At 39.2% G+C, this 22,748-nt stretch overlaps 1 protein-coding gene across 1 annotated transcript; it reads left to right on the top strand.

The window, feature by feature from the left end:
* Positions 1–1,406: 1,406 nt before the first annotated feature.
* On the top strand, positions 1,407–19,742 carry LOC143855141 (calcium-dependent protein kinase 26-like). Its single transcript, XM_077365352.1, has 8 exons — positions 1,407–2,570; positions 3,070–3,213; positions 3,305–3,457; positions 4,260–4,375; positions 15,473–15,640; positions 16,797–17,021; positions 17,880–18,027; positions 19,441–19,742. Exons 1-7 carry the CDS (start codon positions 1,862–1,864, stop codon positions 18,006–18,008), a joined length of 1,644 nt encoding a protein of 547 aa, XP_077221467.1. The 5' UTR covers positions 1,407–1,861; the 3' UTR covers positions 18,009–18,027; positions 19,441–19,742.
* The last annotated feature ends 3,006 nt before the right edge of the window (positions 19,743–22,748 follow it).

Raw genomic sequence — 22,748 nt, 5'->3', positions numbered from 1 at the left:
AAAAATTCAGGTGTGTATTTGAAATCAAGACCGTTGATCATGTAGAAATTATGAGGGGATCTAAATGAATTTTGCTAGCTCTCGAGTGGCAAAATATTTGAATTTTGCATTGAATTCTCAAAGGGGAGCAATCATTCCAACCAATCCTGTTCAGCCCATTTTGCCTTCTCCGAAGTTTAGAGAACGAGAAGTGTTGAAGAGCACACACAACCTTAGCTTCTTTTGACATAATCCTAAGCGAGGATTAATAGATCAACGCCTTAGATTATCAAATCAAGGTGTTCCCAACATTATTTGGCCAGACTTATGGTTGTTGTTCGCATCAATGGATCTGATAACACCCGAGGCCGAAGTTGCGCCTGATAAGGGGCTTTTAGGAAGAGCATAAAACTCCTTTCTCTTTTAGTATTTTCTAAAAGAGAATTTATATGGTCCTGTTAAAAATAAAAATAAATAAATAAATAAATAAAACCCAAGAACAAGAAGAGAATTTATATGGTGTGTGCCCATGAAGTTCAAGTATTTTTCAAAAAGTACAGTGGGTCCCACTTCATAGGACGATCCAAACCGTTCATTTGCTGTGCCACAACGTAAATAGGATGTACTCCATAGGTTGAAGGGTTAGGATCATCCTCCGGAGATAATTCACGGGGTACGGTCTATTTACTTTGTGGGATAACAAACGCACGGTTTGGATCATCTTGTGGAGTTACTTTTTTTTTTTTTTTTTTTTTTTGAAAAATACTGATGCGCTTTTGAAAAATACTGATGCGCACACACCATGTAAAATCCCATTTTCTAAATAGTAATACTATAAGAAGTTCTTGATACAAATAGTTCCATCAAAGGCTAGGATTGGTCCCACCCTGCAAACAATCCTCAACATTGATTAGAGCAGGCACCACCAGATGACTACTAGGGTAATAATGAAGGGTTTAGATCAAATCAAATGCCACATGTTTCACCTATTAAGTCTTCTCCTATTATCATGTGGTCTTTTAGTTTTACCCTTAAAAAGAGGAGTTAGGTGGAACTGACCAAATAAGTGCGTGGCAAAAATAGTCCCAAATTAAATCCAAAAACCATTTTAAAATAATAAATTCTGAAACCGCAGACACATCGGAAATCAAAAGCCCTAGTCAGCAAAAAATTAAATAAAAAACGGAAATACAAGTAGGGGTGGAAAAGGAAAAATGGGGTCCTTGAAAATCGCGTCCAACAATCTCCGCCTTTAAATGCGAGCTTCAAATCCAGTCACTCTTTTTGGCCGGTAAAAACTTCCCCCCCCCCCCCCCCCCTAAATGGATAAAATCCCCCGTCCCTTTCTGTGAGAATGGTTCACTGATTGAAGATAAATTCATCCCCGGTAACGTTTTTCTTTTCCTTTAAAACTTAACGGATAACGTTAAGAGGGGGGGATTTTATCCGACAGAGGGGGGGAAATATCACTTCCCAAACCTTTTCCTTTCCCTCTCTTCTATAGCTTTTTTATGATCCAAAATTCTGACTTTTCCACAAGAAAGAGCTTCCAGATCCATTTATCTCATGTATAATCTTTGAAATTCTTAGAAAAGTTTGTTGATTGATTTGCTAAACAGTTTTTCTCCAGCTGTGATCTGAATCTAGGTTTTTATTATTTCTGTTTTTATTTATATTTTGATTTTGAATGTTGTTGTATGTGTAGAAATTGAAAAGATTTTGAGTGGAAAAGAGGTTTTCTTGTGGAATTCTGTCTGTATGTGTAGAAGTTGAAAAGGTTTTGAGTGAAAAGCAAGTTGTGTTGTGGAAATTAGGGTTTTGTTGATGGATTTTTCTTGAACAAGGGTAAAGGTTATAGGGTTTGTGGATTCCTGTTTGTTTCATGGGCAATACATGCCGTGGATCTTTCAGCGGGAAGTATTTTCAGGGCTACGCGGAGCCCGTAGATCAATCTATATCTAGACGAAACCCATCTGATCATTCCCCTAAATCCCTACCTGTTTGTGAGGATAACAACGATCCATCAAATTTCAATTTAGTTATCAAGGAGAAAAGCATGAGACGAGGGGGAGATAACCAGGCGTATTTTGTATTAGGTCATAAGACCGCAAACATTCGTGATCTATACGCGTTAGGTCGTAAATTAGGGCAAGGACAATTCGGGACGACTTATTTATGTACTGAGATTTCAACTGGGATTGATTATGCGTGTAAATCGATCTCGAAAAGGAAATTGATTTCTAAGGAAGATGTTGAAGATGTTAGGAGGGAGATTCAGATAATGCACCATTTATCTGGTCATAAGAATGTGGTGATGATAAAAGGAGCTTATGAAGATTCATTATATGTTCATATTGTGATGGAATTATGCGCTGGGGGTGAATTGTTCGATCGGATTATTCAGAGAGGACATTATACTGAGAAGAAAGCGGCTGAATTGACGAGGATTATTGTGGGTGTTGTTGAGGCTTGTCATTCTCTAGGAGTTATGCATAGGGATTTGAAGCCAGAGAATTTCTTGCTGGTTAACAAAGATGACGATTCCTCCCTCAAAGCCATCGATTTTGGGCTCTCGGTTTTCTTCAAACCAGGTAACAACATCAAGTCTTGGCACCATAGATAGAGTTGCATTACAATTTACATCACAATGAATTCAAAAAAAATGGAAATATTTTCAATTGCAGAATGATGTTATAAGTCTGATTTTGTTGCCCCTGAAATGTTCTCTGCATTGTCTGCCTCTATGGTATCATTTTTTATTGTAATTTGCTATTACTTTTATAGTGCCAATTATCTTCCCTTGCGAAGTAGTTTCATAATTCTACAATCAGGGCCCTGCATTATTGTCCACACTTTCATACTTGATTTCACCCTGTTTGAAATTCCTTATCCCTGCCTTCCGTTTCTTATTGTAGTACTATTTTCGCCATTCGATCTCTCTTTATAAAATCAATTGTAATTCCAAAAAAATAGGATTACATTGTTTTTATCACTGGGTCTAAACATTTCAGTTCTAGAATAACTTCAAAGTCTGCTACTTTAATCAGTACTGTTTGGAGTTATATGGTTCATTTTACCCTATTTCTTCAGGTCAGATTTTCACGGATGTGGTTGGGAGCCCCTATTATGTTGCTCCCGAGGTGCTATGTAAGCATTATGGGCCAGAAGCAGATGTGTGGACGGCAGGAGTTATACTCTACATATTGCTGAGCGGTGTGCCACCGTTTTGGGCAGGTATGACATTTAGATACTTGTGTCATTACAAGCTAATGATTCGATTAAACTAGTATGCTGATTTTTATTTTTTTTTCTGTTTTGAGTTCAGAAACACAGCAGGGGATATTTGACGCAGTGTTGAAGGGAGTTATTGATTTTGACTCAGATCCATGGCCTCTGATTTCTGACAGTGCCAAGGATCTTATCCAGAAAATGCTCACTTCTCGCCCTTCCGATCGCCTGACTGCCCATGAAGTACTATGTATGTTAGCCCCTTTTATAATCTTTTTTTTTTTTTTGAACCATAGCCCCTCCTATAATCTTTCACACAATAGTTTATAAGATACGCTTGGGCAAATTAATAAATTGTCTTATCATTAAAAATAAGACATAATAAAGAGTGTCATTTGTGAACAAATTGATGATAACAATCATGTCTCTGAATGGACTACAAAACCATTTCATATGACCATAATACCCTCAGTTCAGTACCCTTGGTGCACTTTTTTAAAAGGTAAATTGAGGACGGTTTGCAATGTGTTTCTTTTCTCAAAATCCAGGCTGGTTTCAGTCATGTTCAGAAATAACGAAATTATGCTAGTTCTCTGCTAATTGCTTAAAACGAATGTGCCAATGCAAATGGCTCAAAAAAAAAAAAAATTTGTGCCAAAGCATAACTATATGCATTATGCAAAATATTAAGAATATGAGAATATCAAAACAAGTAGTTATCTTAATAACTTATTCTATTAATATACTACTTGTAGGCTGCGTTCAGCCCGATTTATATAGTAATCTTTCTTAAGAAAAGGATCCATACAAGACGAATTGGTAAACAAGCTGTTAGGAGTGTATGGATCCTTTTTGCCCCTCCTTGAGCTTAAAGTTACTGGCTTCATAAAGTTTGCACAAGCGATCCATATCATCCATTTGTAAATGTATTTTCGTATTTCTCATAAAATCCAAGTAGAAGTAATCGACTGTCGCCCTGCCTGCATGGGGAAATTCTCTCCTCAAGGTGTGGATCATCACAACATTGATATAACTTTTACTTTTGTACTTAGGTCATCCTTGGATATGTGAAAATGGAGTTGCTCCTGACAGAGCATTGGATCCAGCAGTATTATCTCGCCTTAAACAATTCTCTGCAATGAACAAGTTGAAGAAGATGGCTTTACGGGTGAGTAAATATGCTAACACCAAAACATGGATACTCCTTGACATAGATCAAATTGTTTATGTGCTAGAATCTTTCAAAACAGAAAAGAAAATTGTCTGTTTGGATGGTTTAACTAGCATTACAGGTCCTAATTAATTATGTTGAAACTGGCATCCTATTGATACCATTCATCCTCCACTCCTCCCTGACCCCAGCAGCTATTGTTTTGATGGTTATATTGCCTTTTGACATTGAATACAGTTACTACTACCATTTATGGAAACTTCTTACTGTTATGTCAATATTCATGATGGAATTCTCTTTTATAGTATGATCATCGATGAATGATTAAAAGTTTGCATATTTCTTGTAGCTTACATATTAGTCTCAGTCAAAACTCATTTACAATTAAATAATTTCTTCTTTATTACCTCCAGTCTAATACAATTACTACATTCAGTTATTCTTCTGTATTTGACACATCCTATCCTCCAAGTTTAAGCTTTTTATAGAATAATATACTACTGTATCTCTGTCTTACGGCTAGATGTTTTATGTCCAATAGTATATTTTCCTGTTTAAGTGGCCCTCTTTTCTTATACTATTGGTTTATGTCCAATAGTATATTGCAGCATCTTTACCTTTATTGGTTGAATTGAGGAAAAGGAGAGAAAGATGAACCTGTTGTTCATAAAGGAACTCATACATGCCAATGGACAGAAAATTTGAAGCAGGTTCCATTCCACTGAAAAAAAGTTACGTGATAAATATCAGCAAACTAACCTGCTAATTGTGGTAAAGCACTATAGTGTTATTATCTACGTGTAAGTAAGAACTAATATTTACATCCTCACTGTTTAAATTATTATACTCATGTCATGACTCCATGCTTAACTACCTATCTTGGCCCATGGGCCCTCATGTCAGGTTCAAGCCCAACTGAGAGTGGACTAGGCCTCTAGTCACATTGGCCTGCTGACTCATTGACAGCATTAATGTCTCTTGTATCAGATATAACTTCACTTTCTCTACCTATATACTTTGTCGATATTAATGAGATCTTTGATATCTGATCCATCCATATGATGTGAATAAACATATCAGGAACTGGACCTACGAACAGAAGGCTAAAGTACTCATGAACAGAAAGTCAGAAATCCCAAGCATGCAAAATACTGCTTTGTACTTATAGTGCTTAAACAACTATAATGAACGTCTGACTGTTTTTTAACACTTAAAGGATGCAACTCATAGATAGGTATAGATGATAAGTTTGATTACTTACATTTTTGTACAACACTGCCTATATCGGGAGTGATAAGAATAATTTTTCTTTCTACAAAAGGCTGGTTCCTCCCATGTCGATTAACTTTTTGGACAACTAGGTGAAAAAAATGCTTGCCTGGTGTTTGCTCATCCTTGCATAGATGTAGGGTGTTGCTTGTGGCAATTCTGTATTTGTCTTTCCTAGCATGCATGACTGACCTGATGGAGGGAGGGATTCCTTGTTTATTCATCCTTTGCTTGTGTTTTGATTGGTTTTGGCCTGTCTGGTTTTCTACACTAATTGTGTTTGACTATGTTTATAGACTAAATCACTAGCCGTGCATGTCTAAATTACTTTGGTTTGGCACTATCACAAAAATTTATAATTCCATGATTTGGTTGAGAAACTAAAATGAAGTGGATTTTGGTAATATTTCTTTTTCTTTTTTTTGAAAGATAATATATTAAAAGGGGCCGAGATGGACCACACGAGATAAACAGAGATACAAGAAATAATAAAACAGAACAACAAAAATACATCAAACAAATCGCCCACTTCTCACGGAGGAAGGAAATCGAACCACTCCAACCCTTCCTTAAAAACTCCAGATCGAGCGAGGGAGTCCGCTTCCCCATTTGCTACGCGACGAATATGCTTACAGACGATGGAAGAGTGCTCAATAAGATCATTAATTTCCTCAAAGTAGTTTAAAAATCGCCACGGAGGAGCCACTTGCCCCGATAACCATCCGATGACATTTGAAGAGTCTCCTTCCACAATTGTCCGATCATAAGAATCCAAACTGAGACGCTTAATCCCTTGATATGCTGCCCTTACTTCCGCTTCAGATGAATCAGATATTCCAATTGGTCATGCGAAAGCCCACGACACTACCCCTCGGGAGTCCCTACAAAGCCCTCCAACCCCAGCTGGACCCGGATTCCCAAGATAGGACCCAAAATTCAATTTAATATAACCATCAGGAGGGGCTTCCCACTTTAGGCTTATCTTCTCTCTGTGCAGACTTTCACAGCACACAATGTGCCACCCCTCCCAAAGCTCGAAGGCTGAGACAAACTTAAACAAAGGGATACTTTGGACCCAAAAAACGACTAAAGCTATAATTTTAGTATATAACCAATAAGCTGACTTTGCCACCCCTTCGAATACTCTCGAGTTTCGTTCCTTCCAAATAACCCACCACAATGCTATCAAACATAACCTCCAGAGCACCTTACCTTTTTTCCTCCATGGCGCAAAATCCCAACTCAATAGTAAATCTGCAATCGACTTGGGAAAAACCCAACAGATACCAAATCTGACCAGAATGAGGGCCCAAATCGCCCTTGAAAACTTACAGTGAATAAAAAGGTGATCAATCGATTCCCCATCCTCCATACAGAGCGAACAATGATCCACCAGGCACATGCCCCGTTTTCTAAGAAAATCAATGGTCTGAATCCTCCCATTGCACACTGCCCAACTGAAAAATGAGACCGATGGGGGCCCCAGAAACTTCCAAATACCAGCACAGCTAGGGGACCCAGACGCAGAGAGAAGATGATGATAAAAAGATTTCACTGAAAACATTCCAGAAGCAGTCCAACTCCAGATCCGTTTGTCCACCCCACTCCTTTTTATATAACACCCCTCAATAAGAGTTAGCAGTTGAGAGATTTCCGGTAGTTCTCGGTCAAAAAAGTTCCGTCGGAAGCAAAGAGTCCAAACCACCTGATTGTGAATTCTCTGGAAGCAATCAGAAACCGACACTTCTTTGACCAAGGCCACTGAAAACAGCCCCGGAAAAAGCTCCGCCAAAGTTTAAGCGGCGCACCAAGGGTCCAACCAAAATTTGATACGATCTCCTATGTAAACTCTAAACCGAATGCCAGCCTCAAAATTTTGCTTAAGTCTCAAAATATTACGCCAAATTGATCCTCCTTTTTTACCATACTTATCATCCGAACACCACTTACCTTGTAAGAACCCATACTTGCTCCCTATAACTTTGACCCATAGCGAGGATTGTTCCACACCAAAACGCCATAACCATTTTCCCAACAGAGCACGGTTGAAAGTTTTCAACCTCCTTATCCCCAGCCCTCCATTTGTTAGAGGAACACAAACCTTTTCCTATTTTACTAAGGGAATTCCGCCTTTCGAATTTGACCCACCCCACAGGAATCTTCTTTGAATCCTTTCAATTTTCAAAATGACACTCACCGGGCAGGTAAATAGGGATAGGTAATATACCGGAATGTTAGCCAAAACTGCCTTGACTAACACCAACCTTCCACCTTTCGACAGAAGTTTTCTCTTCCATGTTTCCAACCTTCTTTCGATTCTCTCTACAATAGGATTCCATAGCTCTTTTTTTGGATTTCCAACTCCCAAAGGAAGCCCAAGATACGATGACGGTAAAGACTCCAGCCTGCATCCCATCACATCTGCAAAATCGATAGCTTCTGCTAAGGGAGTGTTTATAGCAAACAAACTGGATTTCTGGAAATTTGATCGTTGACCTGTGATCAACTCATAACATCTTAGCACAGCCTTCAGATTTAAAATCTTGACCCTATCAGAGGTACAGAACAAGAGGGTATCGTCAGCAAATTGCAAAAGCGACACTTCAACTTTGTTTCGACCGATGCTAAAGCCCTGCAACAGCCCCCTACTGCTTCCTCTTACTATCAACCGGTTAAGGGTCTCTGCTATGATTACAAACAGAAAGGGAGAAAGTGGATCACCTTGCCTTAACCCTCTGGAGGACTGAAAGAAACCTTTTGGCGATCCATTTACCAGAATCGAAAACCATGCCGATGAAATGCACTGCTTCATCCACCCTCTCCAGCGGTTGCCGAAACCCATCCTCCCGAGAAGATAGTCCAAACACTCCCAGTCCACTCTGTCATAGGCCTTCTCCATATCGAGTTTGCATAATACTCCCCCTGAGCCACTTCTGGAATATGATTCAATGACTTCATTCGCAATCAAAGAACAGTCCAATATTTGTCTCCTACTCACAAAAGCACTCTGACTATCAGAAATTAGTAATGGGAGTACTACTTTAAGCCTATCTGCTAACACCTTGGCCAACACCTTGTACAAGCATCCAACCAGACTGATTGGCCAAAATTCAGACACCCTGGATGCCCCTTTTACTTTGGGGATCAATGTGATAAAGGTAGCCCCTGTACTTTTATCAAGACTCATTCCTTCAAAGAATTCCTTGAAGAACCGAAGGATATCACCTTTAACAACCGGCCAACAAGATTGGAAAAAAGCTAAGCAAAAACCATCCGGACCTGGAGCTTTGTCCTTGGGAAGCGCAAACAACCCTTTTGCCACCTCCTCCTCCGCAAACGGCTGTTCTAAACTTGCACTTTCGACCAGGTTTAAGCTGCTGAAATCCACTCCCTCGGGAATAGGACGTAACCTCCCTTCTGAAGCATATAAATCGGTATAAAACTCAACAATAGCCGAGGAAACCTCTTCCTGAGAATTCAACATAATGCCATTGACTGATATAGACTCAATATTCGATCTTCTTCTAGCGCTGGCCATCTCATGGAAGTAAGCCGAATTTTTGTCGCCTTCCTTCAGCCATTTCACCCTAGATTTTTGTCTCCAAGAAATTTCTTCCCGCAGCAGCAGCCCTTTGTGTTCCTCCTTGACTTTTCCCAACTCTTCCCATTCGACCTCGGAACTGAGTCCACATTCCTCCAGCGCTGACAGTTCTTTGAGACGGTTTTCCAACCAAAACTTCCTAGCTTGGTTCAGATGATTTTGATTCTTAGACCAAGCTTTCAGATTTTGCTTAACAAATCTAAGTTTTTTTTCCAATCACCACATCTGCAGGACCCTCCACATGACACGAGGACCACCAATTCCCCAACAGATCCTCCATGTTTGGGAATTTGAGCCAAGCCATTTCAAACCTGAAGGGAGGATAACCCCAAGACTCTAGACGAGGGTCGAGAAGAAGAGGACAATGATCCGAGACCGAATGCACCAATGCTCGAGAGAAACTCTCAGGGACCAAAGCCAGCCACTCAGCACTGACAAGGAATCGATCCAGCCTACTTTTTCGGGGACCCCTGGACCACGTAAAAGAGGCTCCCAACATAGATATGTCAATAAGCTCAAATTTTGCAATGAACTCAACAAAAGCTTCTATATTGATGGTAGACCTCTTACAACCCAATCTTTCACCCACTTCTTTCACCTCATTGAAGTCCCCCCCAATACACCAAGGAATGGACCAAAACTCCCTGACCTTTTCCAATTCCCCCCAAAATTGACTTTTTTCATCTCTACGCACCGGACCATAAACCCCTGAAAACAACCACAGTGAATTGTCCTCCTTCTTTAAAACCACCGACAGAGAGAACCTGCCCCTCCATACATCCTGGAGTCGCCAGACATTTTCATTCCACGTTACTAGAATCCCACCCAAGGCGCCAGAAGAGCCCACAAAAGAAAAATCCCAGCCCTCTGGTACTCCTAATCCCAGCACGACACTTCTATTTACAACCTCCATTTTAGTTTCTTGTATGCAAATTAGATCTGGTTTTATCTTTCGAACCAACGCCTTCACGTGAAGTCGCTTCTCCTGATGATTCAGGCCATTAACATTCCATGAAAGGATTTTCATCACCCACTGAATAGTTCTGCGCGCTTCCCCCTCCTACCACTAGGAGTTCTTCTCGACTTGACCACCGAGTCTCCCATCAAAGCCGCTTCTCTCGCAAAATTTAAGTCGATCCTTAACTTCTGTAATTCTCTATCTTTCCTACTTGAAAGTTCTCCGGTACCCTTACGCAAAGATTCCTTATTCACAGAATCTCTCGGCTCGGCAGATTGAATTTCAGAAATATAATCTTCCGCAGACTCGGCATAAACCACACCCAGCTCCTTGCTGACCCCCACCACATGACCAACAAACACATCAATGGCCTCAAGATCGGTGCCTCCTACCGGAGCACTTGGAGGATCGATAGCTAGCTCCAGAGGGGGTCTATTCAGTCTTGACCCCTCCCCTAACTGCAACGGACTAATAAAGAATTTAGATTTTTTCTTAATTCCTTTACCGACACTCTGCAACTTTGACCCACCCTTAATACAAGGCAATCGGCAGATCGAATCATAGGCCACGGAAGTAAAGGAAAACTTCTGGAATTTCTCCAGCACCAAATTGCCAAGACTATCCAATCGGATGACCACATCGGGTCTCCCTTTATTCTGGAGATCCCAAAAACCCACACATCCCTCAATCTCTAAGCTCAAGGACCGGCAACCTGCACACATGCTCGCTCCCTCCTGTGAAAATTTCTCACCTACTTTTTGAAATATGGCCCCATACGCTCCTCTATCCCCCTGGGAGCTTCTCTCGAAAGGCCACGATGCTACCTCCAATATGCTATCTTCCTCGAGATCTGAATCGAAGTTAATATGCGAAACATCTTCAGCTAGAGGAATTCTAGGAGCAGCAACTTCCGATCTTCTAACGTCCGATAGAAACTCCACTCGCAGAGGTCTGTCTTCCATAGAGAGCGAAAGACATGAATCATTCCCTCCTTCAGTCTCCCTTCGATCCCTACAACAATTGATATCGTCTGAACGAACTTTCTCCATACGTAAGTAACAGATAGGATAGAAGGAATCCGACCATTCGTTGCTTAAAACTCCAGGCCCATTACGAATGGACCCACCAATCCTTTCATCGCAAGTAAGGGCCTCCGACCATTGACCATGTTCTGCTACAGGTGGCAACCAATCTTCATCCCAGTCCTTCCTGACATAGACATCAAGAGCCGGATCTCGCTGAGAAGTCGAATCCGTCTTTTTCGAATGCCTGGGAGAGAGAGCTGCAATTATATCAGAGAAGCTGTTCACGTGACAGGGAGGGCCCACCCCGTCTGAACTAACAGTAGACCCTCCACAAATGCTGGGCCACCTGTAGCCTACAGGGGATAGATTTTTTTGATTTTCAAAAATTCCGCCAAGTGTCTCTGCACTACCGTGCACCGCATGATAGCCCAGTTCACTATCCTGTGCCTCCTCGTCCACCGGGACTGGTTCAGAACCGAAAACCCCTTCTCCGATCACAGGCTCCTCCTCCGCCGCCGCCCCCAATGATGCATCCGCTGAAAAATCCCGCACGGAATCCTCCTCCTCACCTTCACCTTCGACCTGAAATCTAATCTTAGTAAGATCCAACCTCTCAGTTGCCTCCTCCTTCCAAACTCGAACCCAGCGGACGGCTCCATCCAGTGAAACTGGGATGGACAACTCCTTACCAATACTTCCTTCAACAGAAATTTGTAACCGAGCAGTGGAATAACCCTGCCCAGATTGACAAGATTGATCCATTTCCACCACCTTGCCGATTTTCTCACCAATCCGTCGGAAATTTTCCTCACACCACGCCTGAGGCGGGACTCCTTCTATGCTCCACCAGATGGGATGACCCTCGGGACAGAACTTCTGATCCCATAATGAAAGCTCCATAAATGGTGAATTTATTGCATTAGACCAGACATTCATTAGTTTAGTTCTATCCATCCCCATCTGAACACTGATCAGTATCTCCAGTTCTGCAAGTCTGTAAACAATAACTTCAGAATTGATTCCCTTCCTACTTCTCAACCACCTTTCCATACCTTTTAAGTCCCCTAACCATCTTGGAGAAACCCTACCCCATATTCCCAATGCAGCATTGCTTATAGACTGTAATGGAACTACTTCCAGAGAGAAGCTCACACCCTCAGAAATCTGGGGTTCAAATGTTTGCTTTCTGGGTTCTAAAGGGATCTCAGTTGTCGCCTCCTTAGATCTCCCCAGCTTCCGACCATCTGCCATAGCAACCCGACTCCGAAAAGAAGGAAAATTGTAATCCAGGTTGGACCAAATTTTATTGCACTCCCAACAAGACTTCCTTTTTTTAAATTCCTAAACCCACATCTACAGCACCTCCAATCTCCCAAACCACCCACCGACCGGAGACGGGATATCCTATCCAGTCTATTGGACCACTTATTCTTCACATCAACCCAAGAAGTTTCGGAACAATCCTCTCCTAAGGGAATCCGATTAGAGCCTGTCGCTACACCAGCGCCGGACACAAAATCGATCACCCCGCCCTCGATCATCCTTCTTATTATAATAATACTATCCTCCCACACCCAAACCTAGAGAATGTGCAGGCCACTCCTTTGGGAAAACCCACCAGATTCCGGCACCGAAACCAGTGAGGATTCAGAGACCGAGATCGAATCTGAAGAGAGTATTGAAGAATCTGATGAGGAGCTCGATGAACCTGAGGTTTATGAAGTAGAATGTTCTACCACAAAGACTTCTGGAACCGATTCTGAATGGGAAGAAATAATGGCTGAACTGGAAGAAACACCACGATATAGAAGGACAAGCACCACCACCCCAAGAGGGCCTCTCCAGCCGCAAAACCCCCCTCCACCTACGGCTAACTCGGAGGAGCAGCGCTCAAGAGACAATCTACCCTATACTCACCAGAGAGACTCGCGGCCATGACCGTTTCCGAAAAAAAAAAGGAATCCGGTAATATTTCTTTCTTATGAAGTCCTTTTGGGTCTAGATGCCCTTCTTTACTCTTTTGTATTATATTCTACTGTTTCATTTTTCTTAATATTCTTTTCTTACCCGGTAAAAAGAAGCATAAAACTTGAAATAGCCAATAAGGTGACGTTATAAGATTTTCTCAACACATAGCAAAACAAGAAAAAAACAAGGTCACAATAACAATGATAAGTGTTAAAATAGTATGATCAGTAGGTATACCACATGAAATAGTGTTGTTATTCCGATTAAACTAGCCATCCCATCATGTGTTTGGACTTTGGAATGATTGATGCAGGCATCTTTCCCTTGAAATCACAACAAACATGCACATGCATTGCTTTAACATGGTTTGTAAGGATAAATTTATTCCTCCCATCCTACTTTTCCTATCTTGAAGTATGGAAAAAAGAAACTTACATTCACTTTCTATAGAGGATGTCAAAATTGAGATGTTGGAGAAAACCAAAATGTTATTAAATATATTTGCCAATTCAGTGTGTCTGTTAGTTAACACTGGCTCGATTAAGGGATCAAGACACAGTGGAATGCCCTGGAAGCAACATATGATAAAATGTTATCCCTCTATTGAAATTATGGGATTCCTAGTTACTAGATTTCATTTGTGATCAAAATAAATTCAACATAGATTAAGAAAACATGCCCAAAGGATTACCCGACTGGTAATCTTTGCTTGGTCTATAATAAAACTCGGGATTTTGTATATTGAGAGAAGTTTGTTCTCATAGTGGTTAAACAAATATAATGAATGCCTGACCCTTTTTGAACACTTAATGGATGCAACTCATATACATGTATTTTTTTGGATGGAAAAACTCTTATTCATATACGAAGAATTCTTGTGTTAAAGATTGAAATCCAACACAGAAACCCTGTTGACAAAGAAACCCAAAAAAAACCAAATGAAACAGGGACGGAAAGAAACCTCAAGAAAACCCAATGTGACGTGGACGGAAAGAAACCCCAAAGAGAGAGAGAGAAAAATGCAAAAAAACCTAGTGAGAAGAAAGAAATAAAGATGAGGAATTCATGTGTTGCTAATGGAAAATCCAAGAAACAAATCCCAAAAAGAAGAAATAAAGCCCAAGAATGTAAACAAATCGAAGAGAATGAAACAAACCGAAACACACCCAAAAAGAGCCAAGAAATGTCATATTGCCGACGAATCTTCTGGTGGAGACGATGGAGAGCCAGCCTGGGACTCTGCACTCGACAAGGAAAAATACTCTTCATATGCATCATGGCCTCGGGAGGGGATACCTTCTTCTGGTGGAGAATCCGAAGGGGCACCTTCTCCATTTGAAGAAGAGGTAGGGTCGTTCTGGGGTTCGAGAATATCAGGGTTGTTTTGCGGTTCGAGAGTAGTATGAGGAATGCCGAAGAAATTCATTTTGTATATCATCTCGATGCGTGGTTGAAAGCTAATGAACAAAATCGAAAGACCCAAACCTGAAATGATGATGATAGAAATGCACACAAGGCGTAAACAGCATGGGGTTGGTGGACGGGGAGAAGGTGGTGGTAGTTCTGTACCCATGTTTCGAAGAGAGAGGGAAGGGGATGGAGAGAATGTGAAAGAAAACAGAGTTCACTAGAGAATGCGAAAAAAAAAAAACAAAGGTCACGCCTCATGGACAGGTATATATGATAAGTTTGATTACTTACATTTTTTGCACAACACTGCCTATAACAGGAGTGGTGAAAATTATTTTTCTTTCTCTAAAAGGCGGGTTCCTGCATGTCGATTAATTTTTTGGAATGGTTGCCTGGTGTGTGCTCATCCTTGCATAAATGCAGGGTGTTGCTCATGGCAATTCTGTATTTTTCTTTCCTTGCATGCATGACCGACCTGATGGTGGGAAGGATTCTTTGTTTATTCGTTCTTTGCTTCCATAAAAGAACGATTTGAATGTAGAAACAAACCTCAGTATTTTTTGTATGGTCAATGGGACAAAAAGGAACATGGATTGCTCTATAGATCCTAAAAATAAATTGAAAAAAGTGCCATATTTCTAGTATCAGCTTATTTTTCCCTATTGTTTTCCAACCATTGTATGGTTATCATGAGTCTGACAACCATCCAGAAGCCCTATTGGACACTATTTCTTCATCAATATTTTGTTTTGAAAGTTTTGTTAGTATTTGAAGTTCTTTGTTATCAGGTTTTGTTCTCTAGAAATGATTCTGCATTTCTTTTTGTGATTGGATTATCTGAGATTTGTGTTGTATGCCACCAGGTAATCGCTGAAAGCCTTTCCGAGGAGGAGATCGCTGGTTTAAGGGAGATGTTTACTGCAATGGATACTGACAGCAGTGGTGCCATCACATTTGATGAGCTGAAAGCTGGTCTGAAAAGATACGGCTCTAATCTAAAGGAATCAGAGATCCGTGCTCTTATGGATGCAGTAAGATTACATATTAACTACAAAATGTCCTTGTTCTCTTATGATGAATAATTAATGAAAGTGAATCACCTTTCCTCTTATTCAATAACGGGGCAGTTGTAGAAACATGATGCTGCATCTTTTCCTATGAATATGGAGTGCTGCTTTTGAATCTTGGAGGTTTGGAGCATTGTTGATTACATTGGTTCTTATGTATAAGTTATGGCGTCTCTTTTGATGTTATTTTGTGTCATATTTCATATCCCTTTTGATGTTATTTTGTCATGTGAGATAACAACACACTTTGAACTTGATAGGATGAAAGGGAGCCTGAGCTCTTCATTTTTCACATATTCTTAAGAGTTGGCATTTATCTGACCATTGTAAACGATTGGAAATATTAAACACCACATAGATGAGTGGAAAAGATGGAGTTGGTAAGAAAACCTTACATCTTCCGAAAGAAAATGAAAAAATAATTAAGTAGCATATTTGAGGCCAGTGTTTCAAGCACATAAATATCCATGTAGCAACTTTTATCCATCATAGTGTCATGTGTTTTTGAATTACAAAGTAGTCCGATTGATCATTTTTCCTCCAGTATCTTTGTTTACTGTCTGGAAGCTGGTTGAAGTATATGGTTTTTTTTTTTTCAAATGGTAAGTATATGGTTTTCTTTCGTCTTTTTCTTTTCTTTTTTTCAAATGGTAAGTATATGGTATTCTTTTTTGTCTAATTCCTGCTTTCTTGTCCTCAGTATGACATTCTCTTTTTGATGCCTTCGTTTCACTATTCCAGTAATAGTGATCTATTGTTCGGTGCAACACTATGTTTCCCTCATCTTGAACTGTCAGTTTTCAGAAATTACAGGAGGACAAACTCTAATTGACATCTTCCTTCTTTTGTTGTTAATTTATCCCATTTGTTATTTTTTGGTTGGTGAACGTAAAATACATATGTCCGGAGCTGTTCTAAAGGGAAAATATTCTCTGAATACTCGAAAATATTAAATGTCTTATCTGGTAGGCTTTCTATATGGCTGGTTTTCGATGGGGTTATGTAAATTGGTTTCAATGTTAGGATCCAGGAATACCCTTGATTTATTGGATTAGTTTTTATAGTAATTGGGATGAGATCTGTACTTGCTCTGTTTATTGATTGTGTGAATCCCTCTTAGGCTGATGTGGACAACAGTGGCACCATCGACTATGGGGAATTTATTGCTGCGACAGTTCATCTCAACAAGCTGGAACGTGAAGAACATCTAGTTGCAGCCTTTTCATATTTTGACAAGGACGGAAGTGGTTATATTACAGTCGATGAGCTTCAGCAAGCTTGTAAAGATCATAACATGACTGATGTTCTTCTTGAGGATATTATCAGAGAAGTTGATCAAGATAATGTAAGTTACAATTCTTTCAAAGTTTCTAATTTCAACATTCCTCATTTCATATGATTATCAGTAAACCCTTTTTCACCATATATCAGACATCTAGAGATTTATTAGTATTAGTATTAAGGAAATGATATATTCACCCCCATTCTTCCTCAGACCACCCCTTGTAGTGTTGAAGGAGATATAAATACACTATAGGGGGTAGCCTGGGAAGAAAAAGGAGCGGATACATCACTTTCCTTATTATATTTAAAGAATATGTCAATTGTCATGCCTTCTTTTTCATCTATCATTATCTCTAAGATAAACCATTATGCTCTGTTTGGTTGCCAGGTTTTTTTTGTTCCTGGGAGTTTTGTGGGAGAGTAAGTTAAATTTTGGTCTCATCCCATGTTTGGTTGCCTTTTAACACTAGGTTTATTTTAATCCCACTCTTGTAATGATTACTTGTGGGGTGAATTTTTTAATCCCACTTTTGTAATGATTGCCTTTTCATCCCATCCCAAGATAACCCCAGGAACAAAAATAAACTCAGGAACCAAAAATAAGCTTGAGAAGAATTTTTTTCTACCCAACAGTTTAAGCAACCAAACAAAGGTTTTTTTTTTCTCCCACCGTATCTCCCAGGGTATTTTTTTCTCCCACATAACCAAACATGGGATTTTTATTTTACCAGGATACTTCTAGGACTTTTTTTTTCCCACCTATCTCCCAGGGTATTTTTTTCTCCCACATAACTTCCAGGAACAAAAAAAACCCGGCAACCATACAGAGCATAAGGGGTGCTTCTCACAGACTTTATACTTTCTTTGTTTCCTTATACGCCACATATTCCTTTTAACCCTTAATCTCTTTATGTTTTAGGATGGTCGGATCGACTACGGGGAGTTTGTTGCTATGATGCAAAAGGGCAATGCAGGAATCGGGAGACGAACCATGCGAAACAGTTTGAATATGAGCATGCGAGATGCGCCGGGGCCAATTGAATTTTGATCACTCGCGATGTGTACAGGTTCTATTTTTCAAACATTTATCTTTTCTTCTTTTGCATCACTTTTATATTAGGGATGGAGATATGCATGTGAAGAAAATGTGTAGGCTTTGCAAGATCCAAGTAACACTTAAATACCCTTCTTAGCACACATCAAGAGATATGCTAAAGGTGCAAATCGGGTTGATTTTTTGGGAATTTGGGTTGAGATTTTACCATAAAATTGGGTCTTGTTCGGGCTGTTTCCAATTTTTTTTTAGCAAAAAGCTCTACCCAACCCAACCCAAGTTGCACCCTTAGCTTCAGTGTTCTAAAACTTGTACTCTAGCCAAGAATTCGCCCTTATGCAGTGGTTTTTATTGACTCAAGTGAGTCAAAGGAGCTTTTGATCGACCCGATGGGCGAAAACTTAGTCAACTAGGCGAGTCGATAATTGACTAGAGGGTTTTTAAACACTCAAAATAGGAAGCATAATACTAAGATGAGGGGTGGCGGTTGGTTCTCTTCTAACAGCCACATCATGGACTCTGATCTGTTTATCCGCCTGATAAACCATTGACCCCACCTTGTTAGCACCTTGATCCATCAAGCCAAGTCCAGCAGATCTATATATAGTTTTTTAGATAAAAAAGAATAAACCAATGAGTCATAATACTATAACAATAAATACTACTAAAATAGCATATTCAATTTCCATATAAACTAGAAAAAGGCTGATGTTCTCAAAGTAGGTTCATAATACTATTACAATAAAAAGAACCCATTATTTTCTTTCTTTTTAATTATTACATAAAATGGAACAAATCTATACTATACATAATGGGAAAAATTTTGTGGCCCCTGAGGTTATAACCTTATAAATGTTTAGTTTCCTTCTACCATTTAATACCTCGTAAATGTAAATTTCTTTGTAGTTATTTTTTTAAGCAAAAGATAACTATATTAAAAGAGAGAAAAGATTACAGTTGCAAGTCAGCGGACAAAGATTGCCTAACATACAAGGAATCTCTCAAGGCCCGCTGATTTGGCCAAGTTGACGCTCTTAGCAATATTTCAATATGGACAACAGAAAGAAATCTTTCATCATATGTTACCGAAATTTCATCCAAAACGGGTCTCTACACTCTTATCTTGAGCTTAAAAAATAACATTAGAGGAATCATCTTCCACTTCCAACTTACCTTCCATCTGCTCCCTAAATATGTTCATGCCGAGGTGGATGGCCGGAACCTGTGCCTCTGTGGAGTCTGTTAAGCCAATTTCTTTATAGTTATACATGTTTAAGCTCAATCTCTATCTCTACCTCATAAAACTTTAATCATAATAGCAAGTATTATTCGCAGTGTACTGTTTTCTAGTCAATAATAATTTCTTAAAAAAAATAATCTTATATTTTAAAGTTCTTATATGATTCTTTACCATTGATGATAATAGGTTTTACAGCAAGGCAAGAACGGAGGGTGGCGATGCTTTATTTGGATACCTGTTTTTTCCCTGGGCTCCCAATTTGGATATCATTAGCCAGTGATGAGGCGGCTTCATTTTCAAGCAGATTATTTAGTATGCCATGTTTGTAGTGGCCAAATAATTGAAAATATTCTTTAAAAAAATTACGAGTCCAATTGAATGTAGTTTTTGAATTTTTCAAGTTTTGTGTGTAAACTGCTTTCTCGTTTAACTGAAAACTGAGTTTATCGCCACGAAGCAATGAGGATATTTTCGGATTCTGGGAGTAATTTTCTTTTCCTGTTTTTGAAAGATAAATTCTGCGTGTAATTTTGCTAGCATTACTTTGAAAATTTTGAGAATTGTTTGGGAATACTTTGGAAAAAATTAGAAAATTTTTGGATTAATTAAGGCATGGAAGGATGTGAGTTCAGTTTTCACCACAATATCTTTTTCGGTAATTTTTGAATTCTCAACTGTTTAACTAATAATATATGAGAAATAATTGAAATTTTTGTTGAATTTGCATTTATTTTGAGGAAAAAAGTTACCTTTGATTAGAGAAATATGGGAATTTTGGTGAAAATAAATTGGAATTTATGTAGGGCTATCTTAATTATTTGGAGAATTTTGTAATTATAGTTCCCAATTTGTATTGGGAAATGTTATCAGCACTGCTATATTTTAATGAGGGCACTCCTCACTTTATTAAAAGTACGGTATGGCCCGCACCATAGGATGATCCAAGCCGTCCATTAGATTGGCCACAGCCTGAATAAGTTGTGCCTCAAAAATCATTTCCATAGGTTAATCTTAACCCTCCGATCTGAATGTTAGAGGGTTGATCCCAACCCTGTGTAGATCGGAGGGTTAGGATCAACCTATGGAAATGATTTTTGGGGCACAACCTATTTAGGCTGTGGTCCATCTAATGGACGGTTTGGATCATCTTATGGTGTGGGCCATACCGTACTTTTAGTAAAGTGAGGAGTGCCCTCCTCAAAATACAGTAGTGCTGATAACATTTCCCTTTGTGTTTCATAGGATATGCAAAAGTTCTACAAGATGAATTGGAGTCGATGTACAGGTGGAATATCTGCTTGGTGATCAGGACTGTTGATGGGCCCCATCACGAATGATCTGAGGTTCTTATAAGATTATTGACGTGGCATCATCTCCTGATCTATTTTGGCACATTAATGTTGATTTTGGTGGGCCATCATGGCCCCACAGCAGCCAAAAAACCATAAGTTGCCCATTTCCTGAGCAGTGGATAAAATGAGAGAGAGAGTTCACCATGGGTGCATCCTTTGTAAGTTTGTAGACACCAAGAACTTAGTTTTCAGATATTATGATGCCTTTTGTAAGTTTAAAACACAGCTTTTGTTATGACTGAAGAAAATCTAGTCACTTTATGACATCTTAGTCATCTTGGAGTGTTCATAAAACTCTTCCCAACTCAAGAAAAATATATACAGTGGTTCTCATTTCTCATTAGGGGATACCTGTTTTCCACCCTCACAAAGGTAATTTGGTCATAAAAATAGCAAAATATTCATTAGTAAATTAAACTAGTTAGGGTGGTAAAGAGGAATCCTCTCTTGAGTTCAACTGATGTGAATCACTCTATTTACTTCTTTAAAAATTTACAATTGAGGTCATTGTGCCCTGTTTTTTCTTTCTTTCTCATAATCCAACAATTATCTGATTAGGAGCTACTCTTTTTTTTTTAAATAATGATATATTGAATTAATGGGGAACCGAGATGGTCCTCAAGCATTACATAAGGAAAAAATTGTTAACTTATCAACTTCTCCAAAAGCTTAAGCTGTTGGAGAAAGGCATTATTTATCTTTTATACTTTTAACACTCCCCCGCATGTGTGGCCTACTTGGCAAACACATGGCACATGTGGTCCCACTTTGGGCCAACCATTGCATGTGGATTTTTGCTATCCGGGAGGTTTGAACTCGAGACCTTTGGCTCTGATACCATGTTAACTTACCAACTTCTCCAAAAGCTTAAGCTATTGGAGAAGGCGTTATTTATCTTTTATACTTTTAACACTCCCCCGCACGTGTGGCCCACTTGGCAAACACGTGACACATGTGGTCCCAATAGTTAGCAAAACTCTGTTTTTTTTTTAAAAAAAAAACGCTTTTTATCGGTGTGTCGTTTAAAACTCTGTTTAAAACTTTCACAACGAATAAAAGTCCGTTTTTTTTTTTTTTTGAGGCAAACATTTAAAACACATTTAAAATGCGTTTTAAACACGTTGTTTTGGGCCAACTTTCCAATTTTACCCCCACCATATTTTGTTAATGACAAAATTCTTAACTCATTTCTTGTGTTTCCTTTTTTGTTACTACGTATTTTTGAACCAGTACCGTATTAAACTCGAATTTTTGCCGTCCCGTTTTTTTTTGGCGAATCACGTTTTGCTAACTATGGGTTGGATTGCCAGAATTTGGTATTGGAATTGGTATCTTATTCCGGTTTCACATGATTCCAGCGTTTGGTCCCAAGAATTCAAGAAAGAACGTAATCAAAGGGGTGGAATGAAAGGGTGAAAAATGACAGAATCTGTTTACTGCCCCAAGAGGTGGTATTCTAATTCTCTAGTCGTAATGAATTTTTTATGAATTAAGTTTGTTATTTTGATTTTTTTTTCATTCTGTTTTACGAGAAAATCAGAATAGGAGAATTTGAATTCCTGATTCTGAAAATCCAAAATAGTAATTGAAATCAACATCATATTCCGATATTCTTATAAACGGAATCAAAAAGCTAAAATAAAGAATTTAATTGATGGATATATGGTTCGTGAGCTAGAGCTCAGCCTGAGCTACAGCTAACAAACCATATGTCCCATAGTTCTTTGACTTATCTAGTGCAGTCAGTTTATAGGTTATGGTTATGATTTACCGAGGTTTAAAATGGATGACTACAGATTATGGTCCTATAGATCGAATAGTTAGGAATATGGTATGAAGATTATTTCTTAGAAACATCCTATCCATGTGAGGTCCTATAGAATGGATGGGTTGGATGAGCAAACAACTATGAGAGAAAGGGTATTTTCAGCTCTAGCGCAGGCTGAGCTCTAGCTCACGAACCACGCCCCCTTAATTGATATTATTTTTGAAAAAAAACGTTCATTACAATTGGGGTGGAATCAGAATACCACCTCTCGGGGATGAAGGTTTTAGTAAAGATGGGCAAGTTTTTAATGACAGCAATTTTACGATATTATCCTTCCTCTTAAAAGAAAATTTGATATTGGCTCCTCTTCTTCT

The sequence above is a fragment of the Tasmannia lanceolata genome, unplaced genomic scaffold (assembly GCF_043159265.1).
Source record: "Tasmannia lanceolata isolate RefF3 unplaced genomic scaffold, GAP_Taslan_0.1 ptg000020l, whole genome shotgun sequence".
Lineage (NCBI taxonomy): Eukaryota > Viridiplantae > Streptophyta > Magnoliopsida > Canellales > Winteraceae > Tasmannia > Tasmannia lanceolata.
Note: the sequence above shows the minus strand (reverse complement) of the source record. Positions and strands in the feature narration are given on the sequence as shown.